Source organism: Branchiostoma lanceolatum, chromosome 5 (genome assembly GCF_035083965.1).
Source record: "Branchiostoma lanceolatum isolate klBraLanc5 chromosome 5, klBraLanc5.hap2, whole genome shotgun sequence".
Lineage (NCBI taxonomy): Eukaryota > Metazoa > Chordata > Leptocardii > Amphioxiformes > Branchiostomatidae > Branchiostoma > Branchiostoma lanceolatum.
In genome coordinates, this window is record NC_089726.1 from 1612673 (window position 1) to 1639969 (window position 27297).

General features: G+C 41.5%; 2 protein-coding genes across 2 annotated transcripts in view; one reads left to right on the plus strand and one right to left on the minus strand.

Annotated features, from left to right (window-relative positions):
- The first annotated feature begins 6155 nt into the window (after positions 1-6155).
- LOC136434621 (NLR family CARD domain-containing protein 4-like) lies at positions 6156-11115 on the plus strand. Its single transcript, XM_066427525.1, has 4 exons — positions 6156-6233; positions 6678-6935; positions 7192-7293; positions 8261-11115. The coding sequence occupies exons 1-4, from the start codon at positions 6197-6199 to the stop codon at positions 11113-11115; spliced, it is 3252 nt and encodes a 1083-aa protein (XP_066283622.1). The 5' UTR covers positions 6156-6196.
- Positions 11116-14585: 3470 nt separating this feature from the next.
- Positions 14586-27297, minus strand: part of LOC136434358 (calcium-dependent secretion activator 1-like) — a 119937-nt gene continuing 107225 nt past the window's right edge. The window contains exons 23-30 of the mRNA XM_066427144.1: positions 25929-25982; positions 23709-23864; positions 22476-22587; positions 21654-21770; positions 20844-20969; positions 19588-19695; positions 18951-19055; positions 14586-18596 (exon numbers count right to left, since the gene is read on the minus strand). Of these exons, the coding sequence (XP_066283241.1) occupies positions 18414-18596; positions 18951-19055; positions 19588-19695; positions 20844-20969; positions 21654-21770; positions 22476-22587; positions 23709-23864; positions 25929-25982 (961 nt within the window). The 3' untranslated portion in view covers positions 14586-18413. The remainder of the gene's footprint in view (positions 18597-18950; positions 19056-19587; positions 19696-20843; positions 20970-21653; positions 21771-22475; positions 22588-23708; positions 23865-25928; positions 25983-27297) is intronic.

Consider the following 27297-nt stretch of genomic DNA (forward strand, 5'->3'; position numbering starts at 1 on the left):
AGTGTCATGTGTGGACCTATTGTTATCATAAAAGCGAGGTCCGTTTGGACCCCAGGCGTATATTGTGAAGTGCCATTTTCGATCCGTAAAAGAAATTCCTTTCGTGACTTTGTCAGCAAATATTTACCATAACCTCTCCTGATTTTTGTAAGGATGGTGGCACATTAGGACGCTAGGATAGTGTGCAGGTTTTTGTTATCCTTAAAACGTATTATTGGAAACAAAACTACTTGAGAAATTATAGGAAATTATGTTAGTACCGTTATTACATAACGCAGACCTTCTGATCGATTTTATAAAAATTATCATATTAAGGAATTATTGATATTTTTAAAGATATGCAATATTCATTTTACATTAACGACTTAATATTTGTGCAGTTATCACCAAATATGTAGAAAGACGTTGTTGCTGAACAAAACATCAATGGGGTCCATTTGAACTTCTTTCGGTCGTTTCAGTCGCAAAATTTTGGGGTGTTATCCAAGTAATTGTTACATTCAAGAATGTTCATTTTGTTGTTATCGAACAGGAGCCTACGATTCGCCAATCTACAACAAAATGGCGCTGGCGTGGCAAATCTTTGGCCCTTTGTTCGTCATAGCCATTGCTATTTTACTGCCATATTTTGCAGGTAAGCTTTAATTTTTCTATACAACAGAACTCTACATGATTGAATACCAATTGCTATAACTGAGTCTATATCCCAAAAACCAAGTTTGAGAACAGCGACACCTAGCGGTAGTGCGAAGTAACACTAGCAATTATTACCCGAGGAAGCTGACAGATGATCACCGAAAAGTGGGATGTTGTACCTCTTTGGCTTAAAATAATGGTATTTAGTCATTTTCCAAACCAATGAAATTGTTCAGGGAACACTACTTGATGTTTTATAAATCCTGTTGAAATGCAATAGTGTTCTGTAAAGCTCAACAACCGAACATATTTATACAGTTAGATTCAACGGTGAGATTGCCGAGCTTCGGGCCCAAGTAAAGGAGTTGAAACGTGAGTACTTTGTGAAAATATCACAGAACTCTGTAGCTGACAATCTCATTGTAGACCTATGCAAGAGCGGGTTGTTTATCTGCTAAGTTGAAGTGTCCGTTTATATATATTGGTAACATCTTGACAATTAATGAAGACTTATATCATCCATATTGGATGGAAACAGGTCACAGAAGGAGATCTATTTTCTCAGTATTGATGCACAAATGATAACACTCTTTCTGTGTATCATGTAATTGTTTGAAGCTTCCCTCATGTAACACAATATATATAGGAAGTTTCCTCATTAAAAAATGGAGTAATAATTTGCATAGTTTGATGAACCACTCATTCCCTACCCCAAGAACTATTTGGACAAAATATGTCCTATTATCAGATTGACCTACATTGAGGCCGTTATCCGAAAGTTTTATTGACGCAACAAAAAGGACAGCCACTTCCGGAACGTGACTGCAAACTACAAGATAGAAATACAAAATAAATTCCACTAACTGAGCAATGCAGGCTAACATGGGTAAATCTGTGATGTTGCAATCAGGTGGGGGTTAATCCTGGGTTTCAGTATCTCTTCTAATCACAAAGCACTCTTTTATGTATTGAACCTATTCCTGCCTTGCTATAGTTTTCACGTCCAAAGATATGTTCAAATCTGGAATCGTCCGACATCTATTCTCTTGAAATCATTTAGCAAAGAAATGTGAATAAATCATAACGTGCACGTGAGGCATTACAAATACATATTTACAAACTTGTGTATGTATCATATCATACGACGTGGATTTGGCTTCTTCTAGTTCCTTTCTAGTGATGAAAATGTTAGAACGTATTGGCTTTCTGGTCAATGACACACCGTCAGATATATACTACACAATAATGATGATCACTAAACAATGACATTCTTCACATTCCTTCCATCCTAATGAACACTACAAACGTCGGGACGACACGGCAGAGGCGGCCGGGCCTGCCGGGCCTCCTGGAGAGAAGGGAGTCACGGGGCCAGCTGGACCTGTGTCTGCCGGGCCACCAGGGCCTCAGGGAGAGAAGGGAGCCATGGGACCAGCTGGTCCTGTGTCTGCCGGGCCTGCCGGGGCTCCAGGAGAAAAAGGAGCCACGGGGCCAGCTGGTCCTGTGTCTGTCGGGCCTCCTGGACCTCCGGGAGAAAAAGGAACCACAGGACCAGCTGGGCCTCCAGGAGAAAAAGGAGCCATGGGGCCAGCTGGACCTATGTCCGTCGGGCCTCCTGGAGAAAAGGGAGACATGGGGCCAGCTGGCCCTGTGGGAAAGGACGGGCTACCCGGACCAGTTGGGCCCCGAGGGCTGATGGGACCCATCGGAATGCCTGGTTCCACAGGGACATCAAACCGTCTACCTGAACATGCAGGTAAAACACACACTTCATCATGTGAAAAATTGTATGTTCTGCACGCAGTTGCCTCGTTTTTGTCCCTAGTGGTTGTTTTTAGTATTAGGATTTCACGTGTGATACAAAGTACTTTTGTTTGCCCTCGTCTATCAGCGACAATGTGAACATGCAGGTCAAACACGGTTATCACGTACCGAAAGCTGTTTCTGCAATTTTTTTACCCATGTCATTTTTGAAGCGATTGTCCAGTACTTTCCGTATGGTTTAAAACTTTTGACGGGTAAAGATGATACAAAGTATAGCGATCTCAGAAAATAACTAATCATTGTGATATTTTCTATTTCAATGCACACCTCTGAAACAGCATATTGTCCTGGAGACTACACAATGTTCCGAGGAATCTGCTACAAGGCCTTCGAAAGGACTAAGACTTTCATCGAAGCGGCCTCGACTTGTCGTCAACATGGCGGCACCCTCGCCATGCCCCGAGATGAGGCGACCAACACTTTTCTGGTCTCCTTGCATCGTCCTGGTTTGAAGCACTGGATCGGCCTGCACGATCTGCGTGGAGAAGGAAGCTTTGAGTGGGCGGATGGTTCTGCACTTGGGGACTACAACTCGTGGGGAATTGGAGAGCCAGCCAAAAAGGCCAAATCCAATTGCGTTCTTTTTATCGAATCGTTGTGGGACGACCGTCCATGTAGACGCACGCATCGCTTCATGTGCCAGATTGTTCCGGGTCCTTTATCTAACCGTACCGCCACTTAATCCCAGTCTTACTGATAAACATATACGTGTTTGATTAAAGGAATTCTATCAGCATCCCTGTTATTATAGTACGCGCCAAAGAGACATCATACCTAGACATAGTATGCAATTACAGCAACCTTCTTCAGAATCAAGATTGTATAATTCATAACTCTCTTCATTTGTTATTTGTTGTACTCTGATGTATTGCTTAGGGGATAGGATATGAAATTAAGAAATAAAATATGCACCTGTACAATGTTAAGTCAACCCTTATACGCTTTGTCTATGATGTTTTAGAAACCAATTAAGTTTTAAAACATTAAGCTCTGCAATGTAGGTCGATCCTTGCTTATCCCATGGAATGCATCTGATGGCTTCTTCTAGAAGAGTGAAGTAATTGATGTGAAATATTTGTACTCAGTCAGAAACAGTCGACTATATGTGCGGATGGTGTTAAGCACCAAGGACAGGGTGTGTTTAGATGGGTAGCAAAAAAGATTAGACGCTACCTATATACTTATTCCATTGTATTCATTGATACTTTTCAATATCTCAGTATTACTATTACAATTTTGTACCAACATATCACAATTCTTTATACGTTTTATTTCCTACTTGCCATGAAGACTACTCATATGATAAGTTCGTTATACAACAATGTTCATCAAAAAAGTGGTAGCATTAACCCATCAAGTGCAAAGTTGTCTATAGAGATCATTTCTAATCAGCCGTAACATTAACTAAATTTATTAGAGGGTTCGATCAGGGTGTAATAAAAAAGCGTGTGGTCGTCTTGGCAAAGGAATACACTTAACCTTTATCCTACTGAGGGTGCACCGATGCACTGGTTACAGCAGAAATAAGCAAGCAAAGCTTTGAAATATGTTTAAAGCTTGACGTCAGTACATGACCGATTTCACTATTAATCAGAATGTTTGTAAAACGGTCGGCCCTTTAGGTCTCAACCCAGAAGACCTTGCAGACGTTTCTGAAAAAATAAAAACGGTTTTCCCTGGGACAAGGAACAGGTGCAACCACCTGTACAAGCCACCGTTCTGACGACACGCACTGATCCGTGACAACAAACTACCAGGGCCAGGGCGTGGTTAGGTCGGGCATTGCTTACCCGCCGACTCACACGCACACAACGTCTGTCCTGTCTGCGTTCACGCCCGCCTCGAAGTTTGTCTGCACAGTAAACTCGGTCAGTGTACAAGCTCAACTGTACCGTGAACAAAACAAAGACTATCATTATCAACGTTCGGGCCATGTAACAGGTAAAAAAAAACAGCATACCGTTATGAACCTACGCGACGATCCATCACATCACAACAAAACACCATGTGTGTCCGACCGGGTCAGACATTTACGTACCAACTCAGGAGTTTTGTAGTCTCAATGTCTCATTGACATTATCCCACAATGATAAAGCCTGGTATCCAAACCTGATAGATGTTGAAGTAGGACAAAGAGAGTCGGCGGCTATATGGTTTGGATAGAAGGCTACAATGTCTCACAACCAACGTTCCCTTCTAACATCTGCTTGAAGTGTTTACACCTGAAGGTGAGACGATCCCAGCTATTGACGTCACCCTTTTGTACTAACGTTTGCCTAAGGCGTTCAGATTCACTCCCCTGGCAACGGAATGGACTATTCCAGCACCTACCCTCCCACCATGGCGGTGGCTGGGGGGCAGCCGGACTAAAACTCTGGAAAACTCAAGTTTAGCGGGTTTTATCTGTTCGGATCGCTCCGTCACGCCGACACAGGGGAACGCAAACTGTTAAGATTCAAATAGCCTGGCAGGAAACTGTTCTAACTGACGTTTGTTTGAACTTGTGGTCGAACAAGATTACCGAGCTGAAACCTGGGCTCAAAAGCAGAGAGGGTCAGATTTCAGGAAAAACCCAACCGTCTCGTGAGCTGAGGTAAGTCTTTATTTTGTGTTTGTTTGGCCCAAACCTGACAATACAGGACTTTTGTTACATCTTATAACACGCTTGGCTTGGAAGCAAATTTGCTAGCGGGACAGCCAACCCGAAAGGTACCGTTAGCGTCGTGTTGCCAATAGCAACACGGAATGTTTTCCCCACAACATTGTCGGCAGAGGTGGGGAAGGGGACGAACTTCGAGATCGCGGATGGCTTTACACGCATAAATCCCGCACATGGTTAACCAGCCGAATATAGTAGATCCTGAAAATTGTATGTAGTTTGTAAGGTTACTCCGCCATTATGTGTTTCTCGCTTTAACTTTATGTTGGTTATTCTGCTATTTAGTCTGTCAGCCCTTTGCTATGGTTTTGTTACTCATTTGTGTACGATGAAATTCTGTTTGAAACGTTTTGTTTTTTTAAATTTCTAGAAATATTTCTGTGCCTGTATCCTTCAGTGCTGGTCAGTTACTGCAATAGTTGTCAACATTTTTTAAAAAATCCCGTATTGCTATGTATATATACAAAACAATAATGTTTGTCAAACAATATTTTCAATGTCAAAGTTCCCACTGATTCAATTTTAACTCCTATATCCAATACAATATCCATGTTCTTCACTGATATAGCGGTGTGGAGCTATCAGAATCTATTTTGATAGTTGATTGGGGACTGCAAAAATTAGTTACTGGTTTGTTTGTTTGTTTGTTAAGTCAAGTCAAGGCCTTTATTTTTCTTCGAAGTGCTTGTTAGGTCACATGGCCGCTTTTCAACAAGTTGTTCGTCGAAGTTGGTTGTTTGTTTGTTGGTTGGTTGTTTTTCCGGTTGGTTGGTTGGTTGGTTGGTCGGTCGGTTGGTTGGTTGGTTGGTTGGTTGGTTGGTTGGTTGGTCGGTCGGTTGGTTGGTTGGTTGGTTGGTTAGTTGGTCGGTTGGTTGGTTGGTTATCAGAGGGTCTTGGAAGTATGATATGGCTTATGACTGAGGGTGGTTGGCCGACAAGGTTTGACAGCATAAGACAAACGTCTTGTTCTCACCAACGTCGCTAATTTCATGCTCTCTGAACATTTCTTCGATTTGACTGTGCGTTTCTTTATTTCAGAGTTAACACCTTTAAACCTACTGCAAAGTCACGTTCACAATGGCCATGGCTGAGGGACGGCAGAGCAGCGATACAGGTAAGGCTGTGAGTCCTAAACCTTTAGTATATTCAGGCTATACGTTCGTCTGTATTTTTTTGTGGGTCAGCCGTTACCAGCGAGAGCTGCCTTGGATAACACAGTGAACTGTCTTGTTTTGTTCCTAATGAATACAAATGAATGCTCACTTGTAAAACAGCATGATCTGTTTTGGACCAATGATTTCCACTTTGGCCACAGGAATACTGCATGATATGACATTGTTGCAAGCAGCTAGACCATTCAATAGATATCGGATATGTAGTCAAGTGTTTAGCCTCCTTATCAAAACCTACTAGTATTTTGCTTTAGATTGGCCTTACTAAGAATTTTGATTATTGTAGATTATGAAATAAGGAACAAACCATCAAAGCTATATCGCAGTTTCGTAATTTGGGATAAATCATATCGATGGAAAATGATAATATTTTTGTTAATTTGCAGGTGTTCGGAAATACTTCTTTTTCGTTAAGGAAGAAGTCAGCTCAGACTGGAAGGACCTGGCCTTCCATCTAGATTTTCGGCGGTCAGACACCGATAACATTGCCGGTAGAAACCGAGATGACAAAGCTCGCTGTATGGACTTGTTGGAGGAATGGCTCAAATGTAACGGAGAGAGAGCCACCATAGAGGTCCTGATGGAGGCTCTGTCTGAGGCAAACTTACAGAGTACTGTGGATGGACTGAAGAACAAATATCCTGGTAATACGATTTGCCTTCTTCTTCGATGGGTCCATTCTAGAGCCCAAAAACAGTGTGTAGCACAGTGTGTACTGACATTAAAACCTATTATGATTGTTTGTTTGTTTGTTTGTTTGTTAGCTTCTTTCATTTCGTCTCAGTTTGCTTCATTTAAACTGATTGCTATTATCAGGTTTTACCCATCCAATAGGCTGACCCTTGTCTGTATGCCCAATGATAACACATGTATTTATAGCAATTTTTATATCACCTGTAGAGTTGAAAACACCAAAGGCCTCATGTAGCCGACAGGAGAGGAGGAGGGAAGACGAGAACCGGTTTTCAGAAACGGAAGAAGCGGAGGGGCCTTCAGTTAAAGGTAAGAGATCATTGATAACACAACGGGAAAAGTAATGTTTTCTAAAGGGCTTATTTTGTATCGAATGAGTTGAAACACAGGCACATACTTTCGTGAGACTAGAATATTTTTCAAGCTTTTTATGAGCGACTGAGGTGATTTCTTAATGACCACACCCTGTTAAGTCTGTCTGAAGATTACTTCATCTTGATCTGACTCAATCAATGTTGAAAGCTAAAATCACAGCTGTAATATTTTCATTTCTGAACTCCCTATTGTTCCTATTTTACATCTGCTGAGATGGAGCCATATGTAATAATATTAGAGACAGTTGGATTCATAGCCAAATACGTGGCCAGCTAGTTAAAGTTTTTTGTAGACTACTTTCCAATCAACCAGGAGAAACGAAACCTGACACAGTTACTAAGTGTAAAGACCAATAAGTGTATCAAGTTTCGTTTCTCTTAGTTTATTGGAAGGTTATCTACAGAAACTTTTAATCAACACAACGTATACTCAGGACCCAGACGATCGCCTTGAAGTAAACTCATACCTCACACAACTCCAGCAATGAAAATAGAAAACTGATTAGATTGCAGAGATGAAAGTTAACATATGCCTCATAGAGATATGCATTTCATACAGTTCCCTACAATACCTAAAAGTTGGTAAGGGAAATTTTCAAGTGCTTTAATTGAACCTCCCTTGTACTGTTCTTTACTTCTGACGGGCTTCTAGTGGTATGGCCATATTGAAACGCTTTGCAGCTGCTTTAACTTATTGTATATGGATAAACATGAAGCATGTATTTTCTGAATGTTTTTCCTTCTTGTATTAATGTTGTCTAGTTAATCTCAGTTTTGTAGATGTGTGTATGATCTTGGAATTATAAGCATGGACATAGTACGGCTTCAATAACTATAGGTACCAATTTTATATACCAAACACTAGTATTCTTTTCTTACAAAAGTTTCCTTTTTCATTCCAGATGTGTTCCAGAAGGCTGTGAAGAAGTACTATGAGTTGAAGTTGACTTACGTTAAACCTCTGATATGGAATGATAACTTTACTCTGACCCTCAGTGATATCTTCACGCAATTAGAGCTGATGCAAACTGATGAAAAAAGACTGAAAACATCTGTTAAAGGTCCCTCGTCAGGACAAGGAACAACGCTAGATTCGCTAGACGATTTGTTCAACCCAAAATATTCTAGAGCACCAAGGTGCATCCTCATTGAGGGTGAAGCTGGAGGAGGGAAGACGACTTTTCTTTCTAAAGAAGCCCTCGATGCTGTTTCAAGAACAACAGAGCTGGGCAGACGGCACGACATCATCCTGTTGATCCGACTCCGGGATGTGAGAGAAGACGAAACCATAGAGGAGATGGTATGGGACCAGTGTGTTCCCGCAACAAATGGTGTTAATAAAGAGTCCATCGGAGGAATCCTCGAGAAAAACGAGCCCCATGTGCTCTTCCTCCTAGATGGATATGATGAGCTGCAACCTGAGGCCAGGGCAGCAAAACAGGCGATTCCCAACCTCCTGGATGGCAAGTTGTACCCCGGGAGCACAATCGTCATCACCTCCCGACCCTCAGCTGGAGTCCAACATTTCACACGACCAGACTGTCAAGTTCACATCGTCGGCTTCTCCAAAGAACATGTGGAGAAATACGTGCGGCAGTATTTCAGCAACATAGAAATCCCTGAACTAGGAGAAAGGCTTACAACAGATCTTAGGGTGAATAGGATTGTTGCTGATCTAGTCCACACACCTATTTTCCTACTGTTGGTCTGTGTGCTGTGGGAGGAGGACCAAGAAATGATTTCTACTGGAACAATGACGGGACTGTACAACAACCTGCTGGCATGTCTGGTTAGAAAGTACTGTAAGCGGGAAGGATTGGACATGCCAACAGAAGCGCTGCCTACAGAAGTGGCTGATTCATTACTGCAGCTCGGAAAGCTTGCGCTAGAGGCGCTGCTCAAGAATGAGACCCTGCTTGACCTTACACAAGTCGAAAGAGAAAACCTGAATTGGGAGCTGCTGTTAAAGCTTGGTGTGGTTTCCTTGGAGGTCTCTGCCTCTAAATGGCATCCCAGGAAACAACTGGACTTTTCACACAAGACGATGCAAGAGTTCCTGGCAGGGCGATATCTTGCCCATGCCCTGACGAATCAAGGCATTGTTGAGTCGCTGCGGCTCACCTCTGTAAGCAAGGCGCTTGAACTCAGTAACCTGCTTCAGTTCACGTGTGGCTGTGACTCACAAGCAGCACAAGCTGTGATGGATGAGCTGGGAAAGCTCAGCAGTAAGGAGTTTCTGCATTCGGAAACATTTGAGTTTGAGGAGATCAAAGATCAATGTGTAACCCCTGCGTACGGAGTAAAACCAGGGTTATGGAAATCAGCTGAAAACTATGAAATGTTTCTTCTGCTCTGTCTGAATATCCTGAACGAAAGAAAAGAGCCAGGCGTTCTGCAGGCTGTCAGTGGAGCCTTTCCGGTCATCATCATGAACCTCGCAAGACACAAAAAACAACAAGCTGCTCTTCAGTATTACCTAGAAAACGTGCGATCATCACATCTCCAGAACAAGGTTATACTATCGACTGTAAGAAACCCCGTTTTCCAGCTGTTCCAATATGGTCCGACCCACACATTTCGTGAAGATGAAGCTTTCCAATACCTACAACAGCTGTTTGACTCTCCCATTCTTGGCCTCCAGTTAGACCTTGAAATGAGCTATGGAAAATTTGGTACACCTGACCAGACGGCCAGGCTAGTTGCAGTCCTAAAGAATGTTTCCATCTTGAGAGCGCTGTATTTGTCGAGCACAGGACTAACGCCATCAATAATCCAGCCACTTGTGCAGGGGTTCAGACACATGTCTTTGTTAGAGGAGCTGTATATTGACAACAACCAAGACCTTGGTGATGCTGGAATGGACGTCCTGAAGCTTGGGCTGGCCAGTGTTCCACATATAGCCGTACTCCATCTTGTGTGTATAGGCATGACAGCTGTGGGCATGTCATCCCTGGCTCCATACATGCGCCACCTAGCGGGACTGAGAGAATTGGATTTAAGTTGTAATGAGATCGGTGACACCGAACTGGAGTCTCTCGCCGAAATCCTCCCCGCCTTAACTGCCATGCGGGTGTTGGTTCTGAAGATCACACATATCAGCACCACAGGCATGCGCACATTGGTTTCTGCACTGTGCTTGTTAACCAGACTGATCAAACTGGACATTAGTATGAATCGTAGCATAGGAGACCGCGGGCTGAAATACTTGGCCAATATCCTCCACCACCTCACAGCCATGAAGGTGTTGAATCTCAGCATGACAGGTATCAGAGACAGGGGAATATCATCCCTAGTCAAAGCTCTGCCTCACCTGGTGCAATTACAGGTGTTGGATGTGAGTAACAATAACATAGGAGACTCGGGGATCGTGTCACTGGTGGAAACACTCTGCCAGCCCAGCCGTTTGGACATGGAACAAAACCCATCATGTGACGAAAGTCCTACCACAGACCCTCACTGTAACACCACACTACAGGAGCTGTACATCGGGAGGAATAGTGGAGTAACAGGAGCTGGACTGGGGAGGGTCGCACAGCTCATCAGCGCCCTGCCGGCACTGACCGCGTTGGCCATGTCTGGTCCCGGGCGCCCACCTGCACATCTGTCTGACACCGCTGCCATGGCTCTGGCCGAGACTCTACCCAGACTCCCTGCCCTGGAGCGGCTGCACCTTCGGGACATCTCTATGCAGCCTGCGGGGTTCCAGGCTATGACGCAGGCTGCTAAGGAACACCCAACATTGTATAACCTGGGGTGAGTACATACTGGGTATATATAACAGACATGTCTTCTTTCTATGCTGATTTTTTGTAATCGTCGGCCTTATTTCACCCCGTTAACATTGAAATGAAAGGATAAAATGAATTGATTGAAATTATTTAGTCAGTACGGACCTCGCGGGCAAACACACCCGAATTATATCCTTATTACATAGTCTTGTAGACTGGTTTATTTTTCCACTCAAGGTGGACAACAACTATTCGTAGCCCATAGGGCTAAATTGTACAGCTTAGTACTATTTACATCCACAATTGCATACATTATTAGAAAAGTCACACATAATCATACAGCATTCTAAAAGGCATTGATAAAACCAATACAAATCAAATATAACCAACATTTTCCGTTGAAAAACAGGCGAAAATAGACAATTTTTACAGAACAGCTCGAGCCAAGACAAGTCGAATTCAATTTAGGGCACAGGTCAGTTACAATGCATTTAAAGTATTCAGTAGAGATGGAACTGGGCTAGTTAAGTACCGCTTAGCCCCAGTAGGCACGTTATACAGTCGGGTATGTCTCAGATTCATGTTGTGTGGCTGGTTGAGAGCTGGGGAAAGCCAGGGTGCATATCTACCTGATTTGGTAATCGCACTAGCAAAGTCCTGGCACAGAGTCAGTCTACGTTCAGATAGGCGTTGCAGATTAAGAGAGACCAGGGCGTCGGAGTATGAGTGGAAATGGCTCCCCATCATGATTCTGCAGGCCCTTTTCTGGATTCTTTCTATACTGTCAGATTGTTTTTTAGTGAGTCCAGCATTCCAGTAGGGTGCGGCATATTCAAGAGTTGGTCTGATATATCCGCAATACACAATGACGAGGTCAAGCTGAGGGACGTCGGCTCGGCGTAGTTTACTCAGTAAATGCAGTCGTCTACTGCCCTTTGACACCAACTTGATCAGACCACCGAAGGTCTAAGCGTTTATGCAGGCCCAGTAACTTGGCTTGTGTGACAATTGTAAGTGGCTCTCCTCCAAGGGTGAGTGGGATGAGAGGGGGCATTTCAGGGGGGGGTTCGCATGAAGCAAAAGTACATGGCTTTACAGTCCAGGGAGTCAAGGTCAGTCTGAAGGTTCGAAGGGGTTGTCACAGTTCTAAGTTCACCAATGTTAAGGTCATCCGCGTATTTCCAGTGAGGGTTATTGGTAGAGGGTTCAGCATCGTTAATCAGGACTAGGAAAATGAGTGGGCCCAGTAAGGTACCCTGGGCCACTCCAGACGTCAAGGTTTCCCAGCCAGACATGCAGTTCTGATACCGAACACGTTGTCTACGATTGGACATAAAACTAACTACCCAGGGTATCAGTGATGCTCTTGCACCCATGTTTTGTTAATAGCAATAGTATGACACACGCGATCGAACGCCTTCGAGAAGTATAATAATAATAATGACTGGTTTTATTTGTAAACAATTGCATACACATACCATTGCAGCCTTTCCCGGCTGAATTGGGGTATGGGATAAAACATTCAATTGCTCATACAAGTTTTACCATAACTCAAGTCTGTCAGGATTAGTGTTCCCACAGCGCCTTTTCTCTCAGCTCCCACATAGAAAAAGGTAATGAGATCATAGGTTATAGTCTATGCATAACAACCAAATAAAAACAGTAACTTGCACTCCACTAATATTACAGCGATATGATTAATCTAAAATAGCGGAAAACAATTGCGCAGTCAAAATCTATACTTTTGCAGCTATATATTATACAAATACTATTATGCAGCCGTATTGCACAGTGGAGAAATGAATTACTGGGCCTTTTAGTACGGGCTTTTGGAACACTAATTGAACTCGAGTTTCTGAATGAGAGTCCTGTGGCTCATGTTCTCGTGGTTGTCACTAAGTCGTCCTCCCGAAGCATACCCTCGAACAGGTGCGCTGCTGCCTCCTTCCTCCTCGCCTTAAGTGTGGGCAGGTCAGGCACGGAACGTCTTCCTCCCAGGGAAATAATGCGCAAGGCCCGGCGTCGGACCCTCTTAATAGCCAGTTCTTGCTCCTTTGTTCACCCGACCAGCAGCACATGGTCGTATAGATATACTCGAGTAATGGTCTTACTAGAGTCAGGTAGATCTGTACAAGGTCCGTGACACTGGTGCCTTGTTTAGTCAGCAGACGCAAATAGTACAGTCTAAGCGAAGCTTTGCAGATCATGGAGGTGACCTGGTAAACATATCTCTTCCTTTCACTAGCTTTCCGTTATCAGACTGAACCAGATGGAAACAAGTTATTTCTAGTGATCAGCACATGTACTGACGTCAGAGTGCCAACCTACGTCAAACTCAAACACGACGAATGTTTTCCTGTGTTAGGCTAGACAGTCGAGAAGACTTAAATGCAAAGACAATAGGAAACTACAAACCAGAACATATGAGGAAATATGGACGTGTTAAGTCTTGTTTGCTTTTCCCCAGTAGATAGTGTGTCTGCCGGACTTGAGTTCATGTCAGTCTTATATATATTCACTCTTCCAACTCAGATACAACAAAGAGATGGTTCCTGAGGGAGCGGACACCAGCGCCAGCTGCTTGGACCTGCGCTGAATGATTCAAGAGCCCTGCTGACAATGCCTAAGAATTCAATTTCCTAAACCAGAAATGAATGATATTTTGTTTATTGCAACATTTTGACGTAATTCTAACTATTAGGGTTGCAATGTAGGACCAGATATAGGATGGAATACGCAGTCCCCCAATGGCATCTTGCTTTGACTTGTAAGCAATCAAAGACTCTAGAACGGATCCAAGCAAGAGCCTGCAAAGTCACATTGGGGGCAAAGTATTCCAGTTACGACACAGCACTAACCACCATGAACCTCACTTCTATTGCCGACCGATGTCAGAAACTTTGTTGGCCATTTTCAGAAGCGAGCCCTGCTAAAATCTAATCTGCGTGAATGGCTGACCCTACTAAGACAAAACATTTCAGATAGAAGACAGGTAACGCAGATAGATTGGACGTTCCATATTGCCCGACTGCGAGATATAAAAACTCACCAATACCGTACCTTGTTGAACTGTTGAATACTACTTAATCAATACTTAATATGTTCTTAGAATCACGTATCCGTTTTGTCTACCATGCATTGTACAGAAACTAACAACACAGACGTCTCCTCTTACGTACTGAAATGATAATGTGGCTGTTGATGGCGTATGTATATCATAGATTTTAGCTTATTTGTAAACGTTTGGTTATTGATAAGTGCATTAGGCTGATTAGCTGAACTGAAGTGCTTACTTTTTAAAAACATTATTAAGACTGTATGTCTGGGAGTTTGTTCAATAGAGATTGAATTGAATATACATTGTACATGTATAGTCCCTATTGCTAAATATGCGCATGTTTGTTTTCATTGTTATCTGTAAGTTAGAAGCCACTTTACAAATAAAGAATTATTCAAAACCGTACCTCTGCGTGAAACTGACGAAACCCAGACGCAGCCGTGAAGTGTTGCAGACCTTTAATGCACCGATAGCCATATACAGACACAGATATACCAAGATTGCCATACAAAAACGGAATTTCTACAATAAATATCGAGTAGTGTTCACCTTCTCCATGAGGTCTGTATGTACAGGCTGACGTCAGCGGTTTTCATGAACCACCGAAGCTGGCAGCGGAGACACGCGGGCGTCTAGAGGCTACAAACGTGCACATCGAGCTACTCTAACGGCCGCTGGCAAAATTAGACTGGGAAAAACAACTTATAAAGTCAGCTGCCTGTTGACACTGTGTACAGTAATACGTGGACATGATGTAGTGCAGATATGAGGTTCACGGATACTACAATAAAAGCTATAACAGGCATAGAACAAAGGGTTTAACGTTTGATCCAACACAAAGGAATGACACCACTGTGTCATCATGGACAACCATATTTCTTTTAAGGTGGATCTTTATAGATATATATCACTATTACAAATACAAATGAGATTGTATTTCTGAAAGTTACAAAAGGCGTAATGCAAAGTTGATTTAAGACTATGCACATGAGAAAATATACCATTGTAACACATTGAAACAGTCGTTTTGTGTTGGATCAAATGTTAACAATTTTGCACTATGTCCTGTAATACCAACTTAGACGAGCGTTCATTCTCATAGCTACAACAGGCATATCTAGAACTCTGGATTTTCCTATCTTACACGGATCCTCTCCTCTACACCTGGCCTACTGCAACCCTAGCACCATTGGTGATGTGACGTCTCCATAACTAACAATTCTCCATTATGCGTTTGTGTCGGCGCTAAGTAGGAACATGTTCATGGTTTACCAATGTGTGGAGCTATTTTACGACAAGGTCTATCTTGTATTATAAAACTGCAAGTGTAGATGTAAATATTTAGATCAGTTTATCAAAACCATTTGCTATTCGAACAAAAGCAAACATTGCAGATGATAAATTGTGAAAGATTATAATATGACGATCAAGTGGAATTGACGATGGTGACGTTATAAAATGAATGCTAAAGTGCCTGTTCTTTTCTTCAAATCAATTTGCAATGTTTCACGTTCATGTAAAAAATCTACTGAACTGTTTTGGGATATAATGACTCAAAGAAGATATAATTTCACAACAGCCCATTTGAACTGGCCTCTCTACATGGGTAAGCCATAGGTGGACATCTTCCTACCTGCCGACCTGCCTTACATATTCCTAACATAACACAGCAGAGAACAGTACTTGCTATATTATAAAGGCTACAACTATATTTTGTACATCCTAACATAAGTCAGCTTTAGTCCGGAGATATCTAAAGATGCACCATTATTATTCTGTACAAACATAATGTGCAGGAATTCTTTTAAAAGCAGTCTTTTTATATCATGACTATACAGAATAACTGCATATTGTATGACTGAAGTAAAATCTCTTTGAAGTTCGTAACTTTTACATGATGACAAATATCTTCAGTCTATTTACAAATAAAATGTGACATTTAGAATTAATCTTACATAACAATCTCAAGTAATATATAAGGCCTAGAATAATCCATGGTATCTAAAACATTTCTATACTTTATAAATTACAAGAGCATGATCGTAAGATACTGCTGTACAACTTTATGGTTACATTCAGAGCTTTTGTTTGCTCCATGCTAAAATGTTGCTGATTTCATAAAATAGACAAAAATGGGGAAAACATCCATGTTTATCTAAATTCCAGCCTTCTGTTGATACAAAAATTATTGATTCAAGGAAGGACGATAAACTAATGGTGTATGTGTTTTCCTGGACAAATGATTCACAAACATTCTTTATATATTTTACAACAAGAACAGAAGAAGTCAAACTTTACGTTCTCTGACATGCAGGTTTTCTCGTATCGTCTTTAGCTAAGTATAACTACTGTACACAAAACCCATACATGTAAACAAGGGACTTAGGGTCGGTAACACTTAACGTTAGATATAAATATATTTGCCCTGCACAATCTGAACTTTGTTGAGTGGCCTTTAACAAAAAGCTTCAAACAAAATATAGCCAATTTTGGAATTAATCTGGTTCTGACGGATTCTAACAGATTTCAACCAAAAAAATGACTATTTTGGAGTACAAATTCAAAACAGACCTGTCCCGTCTTTCCTCATGCTAAGACACATGTCAGTTCTGTACCAGCACTGTCAAAAACTTCTTCGGCACCTCAAACTGTTCAACGGTGGGTAGATAATATGTTGAGGAAATTTGATAAGACTAGAAGTTGGTATTCAAACAAATGCAACAAAGTTTCTTCACATGAAATTCAATCGTCTTAGACCTAACACAAAGCTTGAGAAGATTAATGCCATTTCCATGGAATGTAAAGGAGATATGTCCTTCCAACTACTAAAATGAAGGATGATAAAGAATGTTGAAAATTCAGTTGTCTCCGTCATATTAAAAGATGGTCCCAAAGGAGGTAGCCAAGCTTTGATGAAGCCGATTGTCTTTTAAAAAGATTAAAAACAAATCAACCAAAAATTCCGTAGACCATACGTAATCGACATTCCTCACGGAATAACTTTTGCACAAAATTTACCTTCGTCATATAAATAGCTTTCACTGGTTATCTCCTTTAATTTGGTTGGGAAATTAGGCATGCGACAGGCTTCAGCGACAACATTGCCAAAGTCCCAAATGAGAAACAAAACCTGCTCTCGGCTCCTGCTGTGTCCACCAAGCCCTGTGCATCGCCCCATGTGTGTAACTACAACCCTTGCTCCATGACCCCGTGGCCAATTAAGGTTTTCTGGTCCTTCGTGAAAAGATGCAGACACCTCACCCCCGTGGAGTTCCCACCTTCAAGCCCTTCCGTACATGTATAAATGCGTCACGCCGTAACCAGCAGCCAAAACTAACACTTTTTTTCGTAAAAAATGGCAAAAATTTCACTTGTGATAGAGTGATTTTAAAGCACTTTTCTTATTTGGTTGGAGAAGGAGCATTTTTGACATTCCCTTGCCAGATTTCTCTTCACTAGATGAAATATGAGTGTGTTTTTTACTATAACTACAAATTTTTGTAGCTCATAATTCTTCATAAGTCTAACTATCTGACAAAACCAGCACCTTCTGGTATGCAAAATATGATCAACCTATGCAAGTTCAGTCAAAAATTATTTCCTAAAGGATGTTTCCTATATGCAAAATAGAGACGTCAGAAAAGATGTGCAGTTGGCAAGAGCTCTGTTTACAAATGCCTTCATACAACCAAACACAATTAGACATTACAGTAAAAAAAGGTACTTTATTCTCGACACTATCGCAGACGAACGTCTTGCCAAAGTGTTAGTCTGGGATGCTGGGGCCCGCCAACTCTGAGTAACAAGAAACATTGTGGCATTTCTAAAATAGAGCCCGTCTACACGTAAATTCGGTTTGGGACGTTAGAAGTCTATAACAATAACATTGCATAGGACAGTCTCTCTACAGTAAGAATTGATTGCTTTGTAGCATGTACAGACACATGTATGTTTTGTACCAACAACAACAACGATTTTTGTAACACAGACATCTGACAATGCACTACATGGAAATGTGTCCAGTTACAAGCAGAGCCCTGATTGGCCGCGCCAAGCCCATGAACCAATCTGAGCTAGTTCAGAGCTGCTCGCATCCAATGAGATACCTTGTTTCAAGCATACATTGTATGAGACCAATCAGAGCCACTCTCTTGTTTAGACACCTGTCGATACATCCAAAACCACATCGAGTAATGCTATTGGTGATTTGTCTTTGCTGCAGCTAATCACAATGAGTCTTGTAACCGCGTCAACCAATGAGAGTCGCCCTTACATATCCTCGTCATCAGTGTCGTCCTCTCTGAGAGAGTCAGCAGCGTTGAGTTGGTGGGCGTTTTCGGACATGGCGTGGAAGGACTCCTCCATGAGGAGCCGCTTCTTCACGGTTTGGTATGAGTCGCAGTTGATGGTGTTCGGCATGACTCCCTGCAGCTCAAAGTCACGGAACATTTTCTGAAAATAGCAACAAAAACATTTTTTCTTCAAGCCGAGGGCTGCTCTGGTATGGTAGCACCTGGCGGAATTGTGGTCACAAGAGCACTGAAAGGCTGCCTGAGGTCATAATGAGGTCACAAGAGCGCTGAAAGTCAGCCATATTACCAAGCTTGCAATTCAACCCTGCAAATTACAAGCTCCTCGCAAGTAAGCTCCAGGCTGCGAAGAGAGAGTAGTTGGCACATCCAAAAACAATAACAAGGAGACAAACAGACAAGATACCTTGGGCATCCTCATCATTGTGATACATTTGCAGAGTGTGCAGGTGTGCGGGTATCCTGTATAGACAAAAAAACAAATAGACAAACAAACCTTGGACATCCTCATAAGAGTGATGAGTTGATAGATGTGCAGCTGGATGTCCTGTCGCTCTTTCAGCCAATCAGCAATGATGTTCATCGCTGCCACGTACCATTGCTGCAGGACAGGACCAGGAAACAGCATGGTAAGTATTCACCAATAAGTACATGCAGTAGCTCCTGGGAGACAGCTACGCACAACTCATACCAAAGCAGATTGTTCAACTGGCCAACGACAGAAGACACTGGTCGAAACTCAATCGCCCGATGATGATGGTTTAGACATACTTTCTACTTGTTTTGCTAACAGAAAATATTTCTATTACTGGGGCAACGATGACAGAACCCTACCTTGAAGTGGAAGCTAGAGATAGAAGTTGATCCCGCATTCTTCCAGCAACAATACTAAATGGCATCGTGGAAACACCATTCTCTGTTACCTTAAACTGTAATTGTAGATGTGACTTATCCACCACTGTATGTCAACAAACAATGGCACCAAAGTGGGTGAAGTCTGCCATCTTCAAATGCTTGTTTATTGGGTTTTTGTGCAGGACAATATACAGCAAAGGCTCCTCAACACACAGAGATCTTATGAAAGCATTGGCGATTGGTAAAAAGTGATGATTATGGGACAGTTTTGAACCCACCTCAAAAGCTTTGAGCGTCCATAGCTCGTCGTTCACCTTGTCTCTCAGGATATCCTGGTTGATGCGCACAAAGTACATATAGGAGTCTGCCAGCTCCAACCCTGGCGTCTGGGGAGGGGGGCAAACAGTTAGTGAATACATGAAGGAACGATGATACTTTGTTGGCACCAAAAAAAGTGACTATGATAAGGCTTCTACAACTATAAACACATGAAATCATCGATTGCATTGATCATCGACTAAAATTCAATTCAATTCACCTATAGGATCAAATGTGTTAAATTAGAAAGGAAGGTGAGTATTTTTGACAATTATCACTCATATGTATGCTACTAATGACCAATTGAGCCACAAAACATGAATAACTTACACCGAAGAACAATGCACACCTGAAAATGTTAGTAACTTGACTGTGCAAAAGAAGTACAGGTTAGTAAACATGCCTCTATTGCGTACAGCATGATCGATGAGCAATGCATTGTACTAGTGTTTGGATAGGAAAATACACCTGTTAGTCATGATCGGATGAGTAGTTAATAGAGTGAGTGTGAAACATGGTCACTTTGACTTTGGAAAGTCATTTCTGGTATATCAAGGACATCATACTGGATTCCGTGTACTAGATGACCAAAGGGAGTTGTCCATAGCTCAGTTGTTTGTTGATTTCCGACTTTACCGGCACCTTACCAAAGTCGAAGTGACCAGTGTTGAAAGCAGGCATAACAATGCAGAAATTGAACCTTCATGTGTGCTGATACAAAATGTGGTTCCTGGTATGACAGCATGGCATGATTGAAGATGGAACAAGTACAATGAAATAATGTACTCCACACAAGTACAGAATAGAGGGACAATGCAAAGACATGGCGCAGTAATGCAGCAAGACACATAATACAGAATCATTTTCGATTCATAAGCTGGATCGTTATTATTGCTTTGAGACAAAAGCTATTCCAAAAGTGTTCAAATCTAACTATTCTAAGACCACAAATTTTCACACACATCTGTCTCGACACTAGCTTAAGACACGGATCTCATAGGCAATATACGGTACTGGCTCCTATACGAACACTATGATATGATATGATCTAATAGAAAACAATATTCACAAAGTCAATTCATCAGAAGTTGATAATAATTCCTGGTGTGGGACTTCAATGGGAGGAAACAAAGGCCTAATGATTTCTTCAGTCCAAAATTCGATCATGATCCTTGTCCAACAAACATTACAACAAAAAGAAAGACAATCTTCTCACCTCCTTGCCGGTGATATTCTGCGCCTTCTGCCGTAGTGAGGCCCCGAAATTCATGAAGGATGAGAAGAGCGTGCCCTCGTCATACCTGGCTAGTTTGGCTAGGACACTCTCCACCACTGTCACCATCTAAAGGGCAAAGTTCAAAGGTTAAAAGTCAAGTATTTGACCTCAAGGACACTCTCCGCCACTGTCACCATCTGCAAGGGCAAAGGTCACAAGTTGATAGGCTAAGTGTTAAAGACATGCCCTAGAGACACTCTCCACCTCTGTAAGTGTCACTATCGGCAGGGGCAACGGTTTGAAGGTCAAAACTATGTGACCCTAATGCATTCGCCACAACTGTCACCATCTGCAAGGACAAATGAGACAAGTTGAAAGTCAAGTAGGTGTCCCTAAGAAAACTCTCCACCACTGTCATCATGCAAGAGCAAAAGCTGAAAGGTTAAACAAGTACATTAGGACACTTTTATCATACACAGTGGTCACGATCCTGATACACCAAAAGTCAAAAACATCCTCTACTTCTGTCACCATCATCAAGTGCAAAGGTCATAACCATGACTTAAAAACGTTCTGTCACTGTCATCTGCAAGGGGTCACATATTCATTCTTAAGTACAATCTCACTCTCCCTCATTCACTAAATCACTTGCTTATGCTTTCACTCCTTCCCTGCCTCACCTTTGCCACCAGTGTTGTTTGTAATGACACAGTCGCTCATTTCTTCCCACCTTTGCCACGAGTGCTGAATATAATGACTTATTCATTCATTCATTCTTTCATCCATTACCTCCCTCCCTCCCTGCCTCACCTTTGCCACCAGTGTGCTGATCATCTCGTTGTAGACCTTCTCCAGGAAGTCGTCGATCTTGGTGTGGTAGTTGTGCCGCTGGCCGTCCGGGCTCTTGTAAAAGCACAACTGGGTGGACTGAACAAGGAAATAAAACCATCAGCAATCTATTCTATACTCATTTGTTTATTTACTTCAATACTTCGATAAGATGTAAAATAATTATTATTGTATTCCAAAAACAACTGCCTCTTAAAGTTGCTCATTGGTTTGTGGCCATTAGTCCTGTTTCAGGTTCTGCATCAGAATGTCAACTTTCCACGACGAAGTATTTTACGTTACTCAACTTTCCTCTGCCTAGAGTTATAAAGACCATTGGGTACTTTTCTGATCTTCATTAGGTTGTAACATTGATGTCATCATAGGAACAGTAAAAAACCTTTCTACAGAGCGTTGATGAAGGTTAGACATCCAGGTAATAAGATACGCCAAAAATAATTACTCAAGCAACTGGATAAGATTTTGAAACAGTCAGACGTTTCAGACAGTATCCACTGTCTTTCGTCAGTGACTAACGATAGGACTGAGAACACCAGGTTTTATACCAAAACTCTGAATAGATATGTTAATGAGGTAAAGACAATTTAGGATGTCTTGAAGTAGTCTTCAAAAAGAAGATTAATTCAAGACAAAGTTTATGCCAATAGTTCAATTAGCTACTGTTGATCTAGTACAGTAACTAAATGTTGCTTGTCCCTAAGAAAACTTTCTACAGAGCCTTTCACCAACAATGACAGAACTTTATATGAAGACAATGACAGAACTCAATGCGAATGCAGATACCTTTTTCTTCGCGTCGAACACGACGTTTATCATGGTGCAGGCCTCTACGGCCATCCTGAAGTCTGGGCTGTCTCGTCCTCGCTTCAGCCTGTTCTCAAAAGACTTCTGAGTCCTGTGGGAGGGGTCAACAGGGTCAGAGGTCATCAGGGTTAGGGGTCTATGTTCCGACACATCTATGTTTCAACACCTGAAACCCTAACCCTACATACAGGTTTGTCAAAACCTTGAACATAGTTCAAATTCAAGTGATTGTTATGTACAATATTGTAGCAACTTGAAGGCACATGCACGGTCTCAATCAGCCTCCAGAAGAGTTTGGCTAATCGAATCAGGATCAATCCTGTGCTTTAGTGAATCCCAAATGCTGGTATAAACGGGGCCGAACAAAAAAGTTTGACTGTCAAGCACATTAACTTGTTCACCTTTGAATGGCTGATTCGATCATATTGCATGCCATCAGCTTCAGTGTCTGCTCTAAGGTGTCAGCTATGACACCCGTTTCCAAAACCCTATGTTTGCACACACATATGTTTTGTATGGTATTAGAACTGGAACAAGACACGTCCGAGGCATAAGTTGTTCACCTTTGAATGGCTTTTTCGATCATATCGCATGCCATAAGCCTCAGTCTCTGCTCCAAGAAGTCAGCTATGAGTATGACACCCTTATGTAACGACACCCCTATAAATCAGTGGCTGATGATAACACATTCGTTACTGACCTTTGAATTGCTGATTCGATCATATCGCATGCCATAAGCTTCAGTCTCTGCTCCAAGTGGTCAGCTATGACACCCTTATGTAACGACACCCCTATAAATCAGTGGCTGATGATAACACATTCGTTACTGACCTTTGAATTGCTGATTCGATCATATCGCATGCCATAAGCTTCAGTCTCTGCTCCAAGTGGTCAGCTATGACACCCTTATGTAACGACACCCCTATAAATCAGTGGCTGATGATAACACATCCGTTACTGACCTTTGAATTGCTGATTCGATCATATCGCATGCCATAAGCTTCAGTCTCTGCTCCAAGTGGTCAGCTAGTAACGATACCCCTATATATCGGTGGCTGATGATAACACATCCGTTACTGACCTTTGAATGGCTGATTCGATCATATCGCATGCCATAAGCTTCAGTCTCTGCTCCAAGTGGTCAGCTATGACACCCTTAGGTAACGACACCCCTAGATATCGGTGGCTGATGATAACACATCCGTTACTGACCTTTGAATGGCTGATTCGATCATATCGCATGCCATCAGCTTCAGTCTCTGCTCCAAGTGGTTCCCGAACTCCTCCTCGGGCCAGTGGAGATCCTTTATGAAGTTCTGCAGAGCCTCCAGCTTCCACAGGACGTCTTCGCTAGTCTCGCAACCGTTACTGCAACAAGAACCAACAAACCTCGCATCAGGGCTGATCGGGGACTCGTAGAAAGTACTCAAGAAGAAAGGGCCTTCATATGAAACAACGTAACATCTTGCATCTTACAAACCTTACCATTACACTAACCAGCAAAAGGTAAGCCTTGAAGTCCCTTAGAGGGACTGGAATCACTTGATATCTTATTGAGAAAACCCCTTAAACAATTGAACAGTTACTACAAACTCATTCCATGCTGACACAAACAAATATTAGCCTTACAAATTGGATGTTGAACAGTAACACACATTCAGTGCTGTATCTCCAAACTACTTACCTACATATTTATGACGTATCTACAGCAAGTGTTATCATATAAAACATTAAACAGAAATATGTCACCAGCTAGGCTATTTCTTTATCCTTCTTCATCCATGGCTAAAACATTCTATAATGCTGATTTTGTTTATAGCTAAACATCATTTTTCGTATAGGTACTTTACTCGAGCATCAAGTCAATGCTGTAACTCTAATTTGTTGATAGCAAAGAATTATGACCATAATTACAATCGTACCTGATTTTGCTTGAAAAAAAAACTTACAAGTGCAAAAAAGTTTAAAAGTAAAGTTGCTTCTTATCTAAACACACAGATACATCAAGCTTAAGTGACTAACATGTAGTGAAATGGTAAACACAAAGCCTTTGATCCCTGTTGAGTCTATTCTGCCCTGTTGTAACTTTAAGTTAGCAACACTGAATGTTGGACAGATGGGGTGACAGACACTGCAGGTCTAGATGTCAGAGTCTGTGCATAGCAAAACATCATGTTTCAAAGTGTGGGAACATTGTGTATCACGTTTCCCATATTTCCCAGTTGAATCATAGAATACGTCCATGTTTCACAATAACAAAATGCACTTCACTATAGGATTGTCTCAAAGCAAAGAGTGCATTTTTATATAGTGATTTTATCAATGTAGTAATTTTATTAATCTTATCAATGTAGTAATTTTATTAATGGAGTCGTTTTACCAATAAGCCAATAATAAACCAATCTATACATAATTTTTTAGACATTTACAATTTGCAATTTTCAATGCTACGACATGCAAATATCAAATGCCCATCACTTTTTACAATATCTTTTTTTACAAATGGAGACCAGTACTGCTATAATTGAGTAGCATTGCTTGATCCACATGCAAGTATAAAACATTTAGATATTTATTTTTGTGTGTTTCCCAAAACAAGCCTGATTGAAAATTATGCACAGACCCTGCATAACATCAGTGAGAGCAAGACTAAAAGGTGATGGTGTTAACCATGGTCATGTGCGAGCTGTGTGTGTCACAGTTAGCAGCCAGCCGTGAGGGATGGACATGAACTACACAGCTGGAAACACTGCCACAAATCCTCGTCTTGGACAAGAAATACGGAGTTTGGGTGTCTGGTGTTCAGAATACTGTCCCATGGGGCAAAAAGACGACAACATAGCCCAGGTTCCCAGAAATTAGTGATTTGTTCAGTAATTATTTGTCTATAATTTTGAAGCTACAGCTTAACTTAAAACACCTCCTGAAGAAAACAAACACTAAAAGTACATGTTTCAATTATATTTCCAAACCTCGAATTAAAGGTAGCCTGCTACTGACAAAGATGGTGGCAGCTTTGTTTGACGACATAAAATTTAATTCAGTTTGATAATCAAATTTCTGCAGGATGCAATTTGAACTCCTTGAAATACTAAGATGTAGTTCTATAAGATTCCTTCTATCATAATCAAAAGTGTGCATAGTCTTTATATTTCAAACCTACAATCTGAAATGCACAGTCAGTAAACACAACTTTGCAAAGTGTTCAAAAGTTCAACAAATCAAGCCAATCAAATATGACGATAGATATCAGTTATCATTATTAGACACAAAACCATGACTAACCTAGGGCTAAGCAGTATGATTTGTTATCGATGTTTTCAAAACCATGCAATGTTTTATACCTTGTCCAAGACATGGCTTCTGTGTAAGTCTATTTCCAGCCCTGCAGTGCAGGACTACACCACTAGGGGGCGCAGTCGTGGGTCTTACCTTGCCCCAAGCATGGGGATGTCTACTGGTACCTCGGGTAATCCAAGGTTCACGCTTTGTGCAGATGGGAGAGACACAGTCAGACACACAGACACTACACTGACGGAACGTTACACTGGTCATTCAGGCAAGCTGGGACACCCGCGGAACCCATCAAGGTCAAATGCACAATTAGCTCCCTGAGAAAAGTTGCTTAAAATAGGCAAGTTTGATTCTTTGATTGTTTTTACACCTCTGTTGAGAGCTCTTTGATTATTCTGGTCAACAACTGTCAACAATTTAATTCATCAGAGTACTTTGTCAGTGCTTCATTCCATTAGATTTTCAACTGTGACAATAAGTCAATTTCGTTGGTAGATCTTCCTTTCAGAAGTGTACAAACTCCCAGGTTACTTTGACCCACTTCTCAAGTCGCACGTAAAAAGTTATGGGTTAGAGGTCAATTGAACTGTCAGTTAAAGGGTCAGACAAAGAGGCAATTCAGAGACTCAGTGAAATTTTACGTTTTGGCAACAAGTTTAACTTGTTTTTATGTGATTACCAATGGCTACTAATGAGCTTTCCAATGAATTTCTCTGCTAATTGAGAGCGCACATTGTACATGTAAGGTGTCCCAACTGTCCTGGTCTGTTTATGTTCGAATGCTGTGAAAGAGAAGAGAGAGAGAAGATGTGAGAAGAAAGGTAACGATGCTGACGGCATGACCTGCTCAGCAGCACTCTAGACAGCCGGGATCCCATCAAATTCATCATCATCTTAAATCAGAACCGTACTAGACAGCTTTGAATGGGTTGGGATTGCATTTAATCTAATTGAATTGAACATTTCCAGGATATGTAATGTGCGTATCTTGCTGAATTTAAGATACTTCTTAATCAGAATCTGAATTGGTTAAGTGATTTACCCGGCCTTGGTCAAAATACATCAACTTCACAGGCGGTGCATTTATGGGAAAACAATTTCTACACAGTTAATACATGGCTTAACCAGGCAAAAATTAAAATGCACAATGTGGCAAATTGTACTGCTGTGTACTTTGATTTAATCATACCGACTTGGAAAAGACACGACTGTAGCCAAATATCAAGAAGATATCCAGTACGATAATTATGCAACTGATGTTGAAATGTACAGATAAAAGAAAATTCAGCAAAACCTTTAGCTTGCATCCCAAACATTGGGAGGGAATTGACTATCTAAGTAGCAACTAAATTCATTTCAGCCTTAAATGAGCAAAAGGTATGGTTTGAAATTTAGTCATTACTCTTCTGAGCTTGTCTAGAGCACTGCACAGGAAGCTGAGAGCACACCGAAAAACACAATGGATCCGTAGCCTTTGCAAAACAGTCAACTTGAAGATGGAGGAAGA

Bases quoted from the DNA above. Each gene is read 5' to 3' on its own strand.
- LOC136434621 (XM_066427525.1), top strand. From the start codon at position 6,197: ATGGCCATGGCTGAGGGACGGCAGAGCAGCGATACAG. The intron at 6,234-6,677 runs GTAAGGCTGTGA...GTTAATTTGCAG, and splicing joins ACGGCAGAGCAGCGATACAG to GTGTTCGGAAATACTTCTTT. The intron at 6,936-7,191 runs GTAATACGATTT...TATCACCTGTAG, and splicing joins ACTGAAGAACAAATATCCTG to AGTTGAAAACACCAAAGGCC.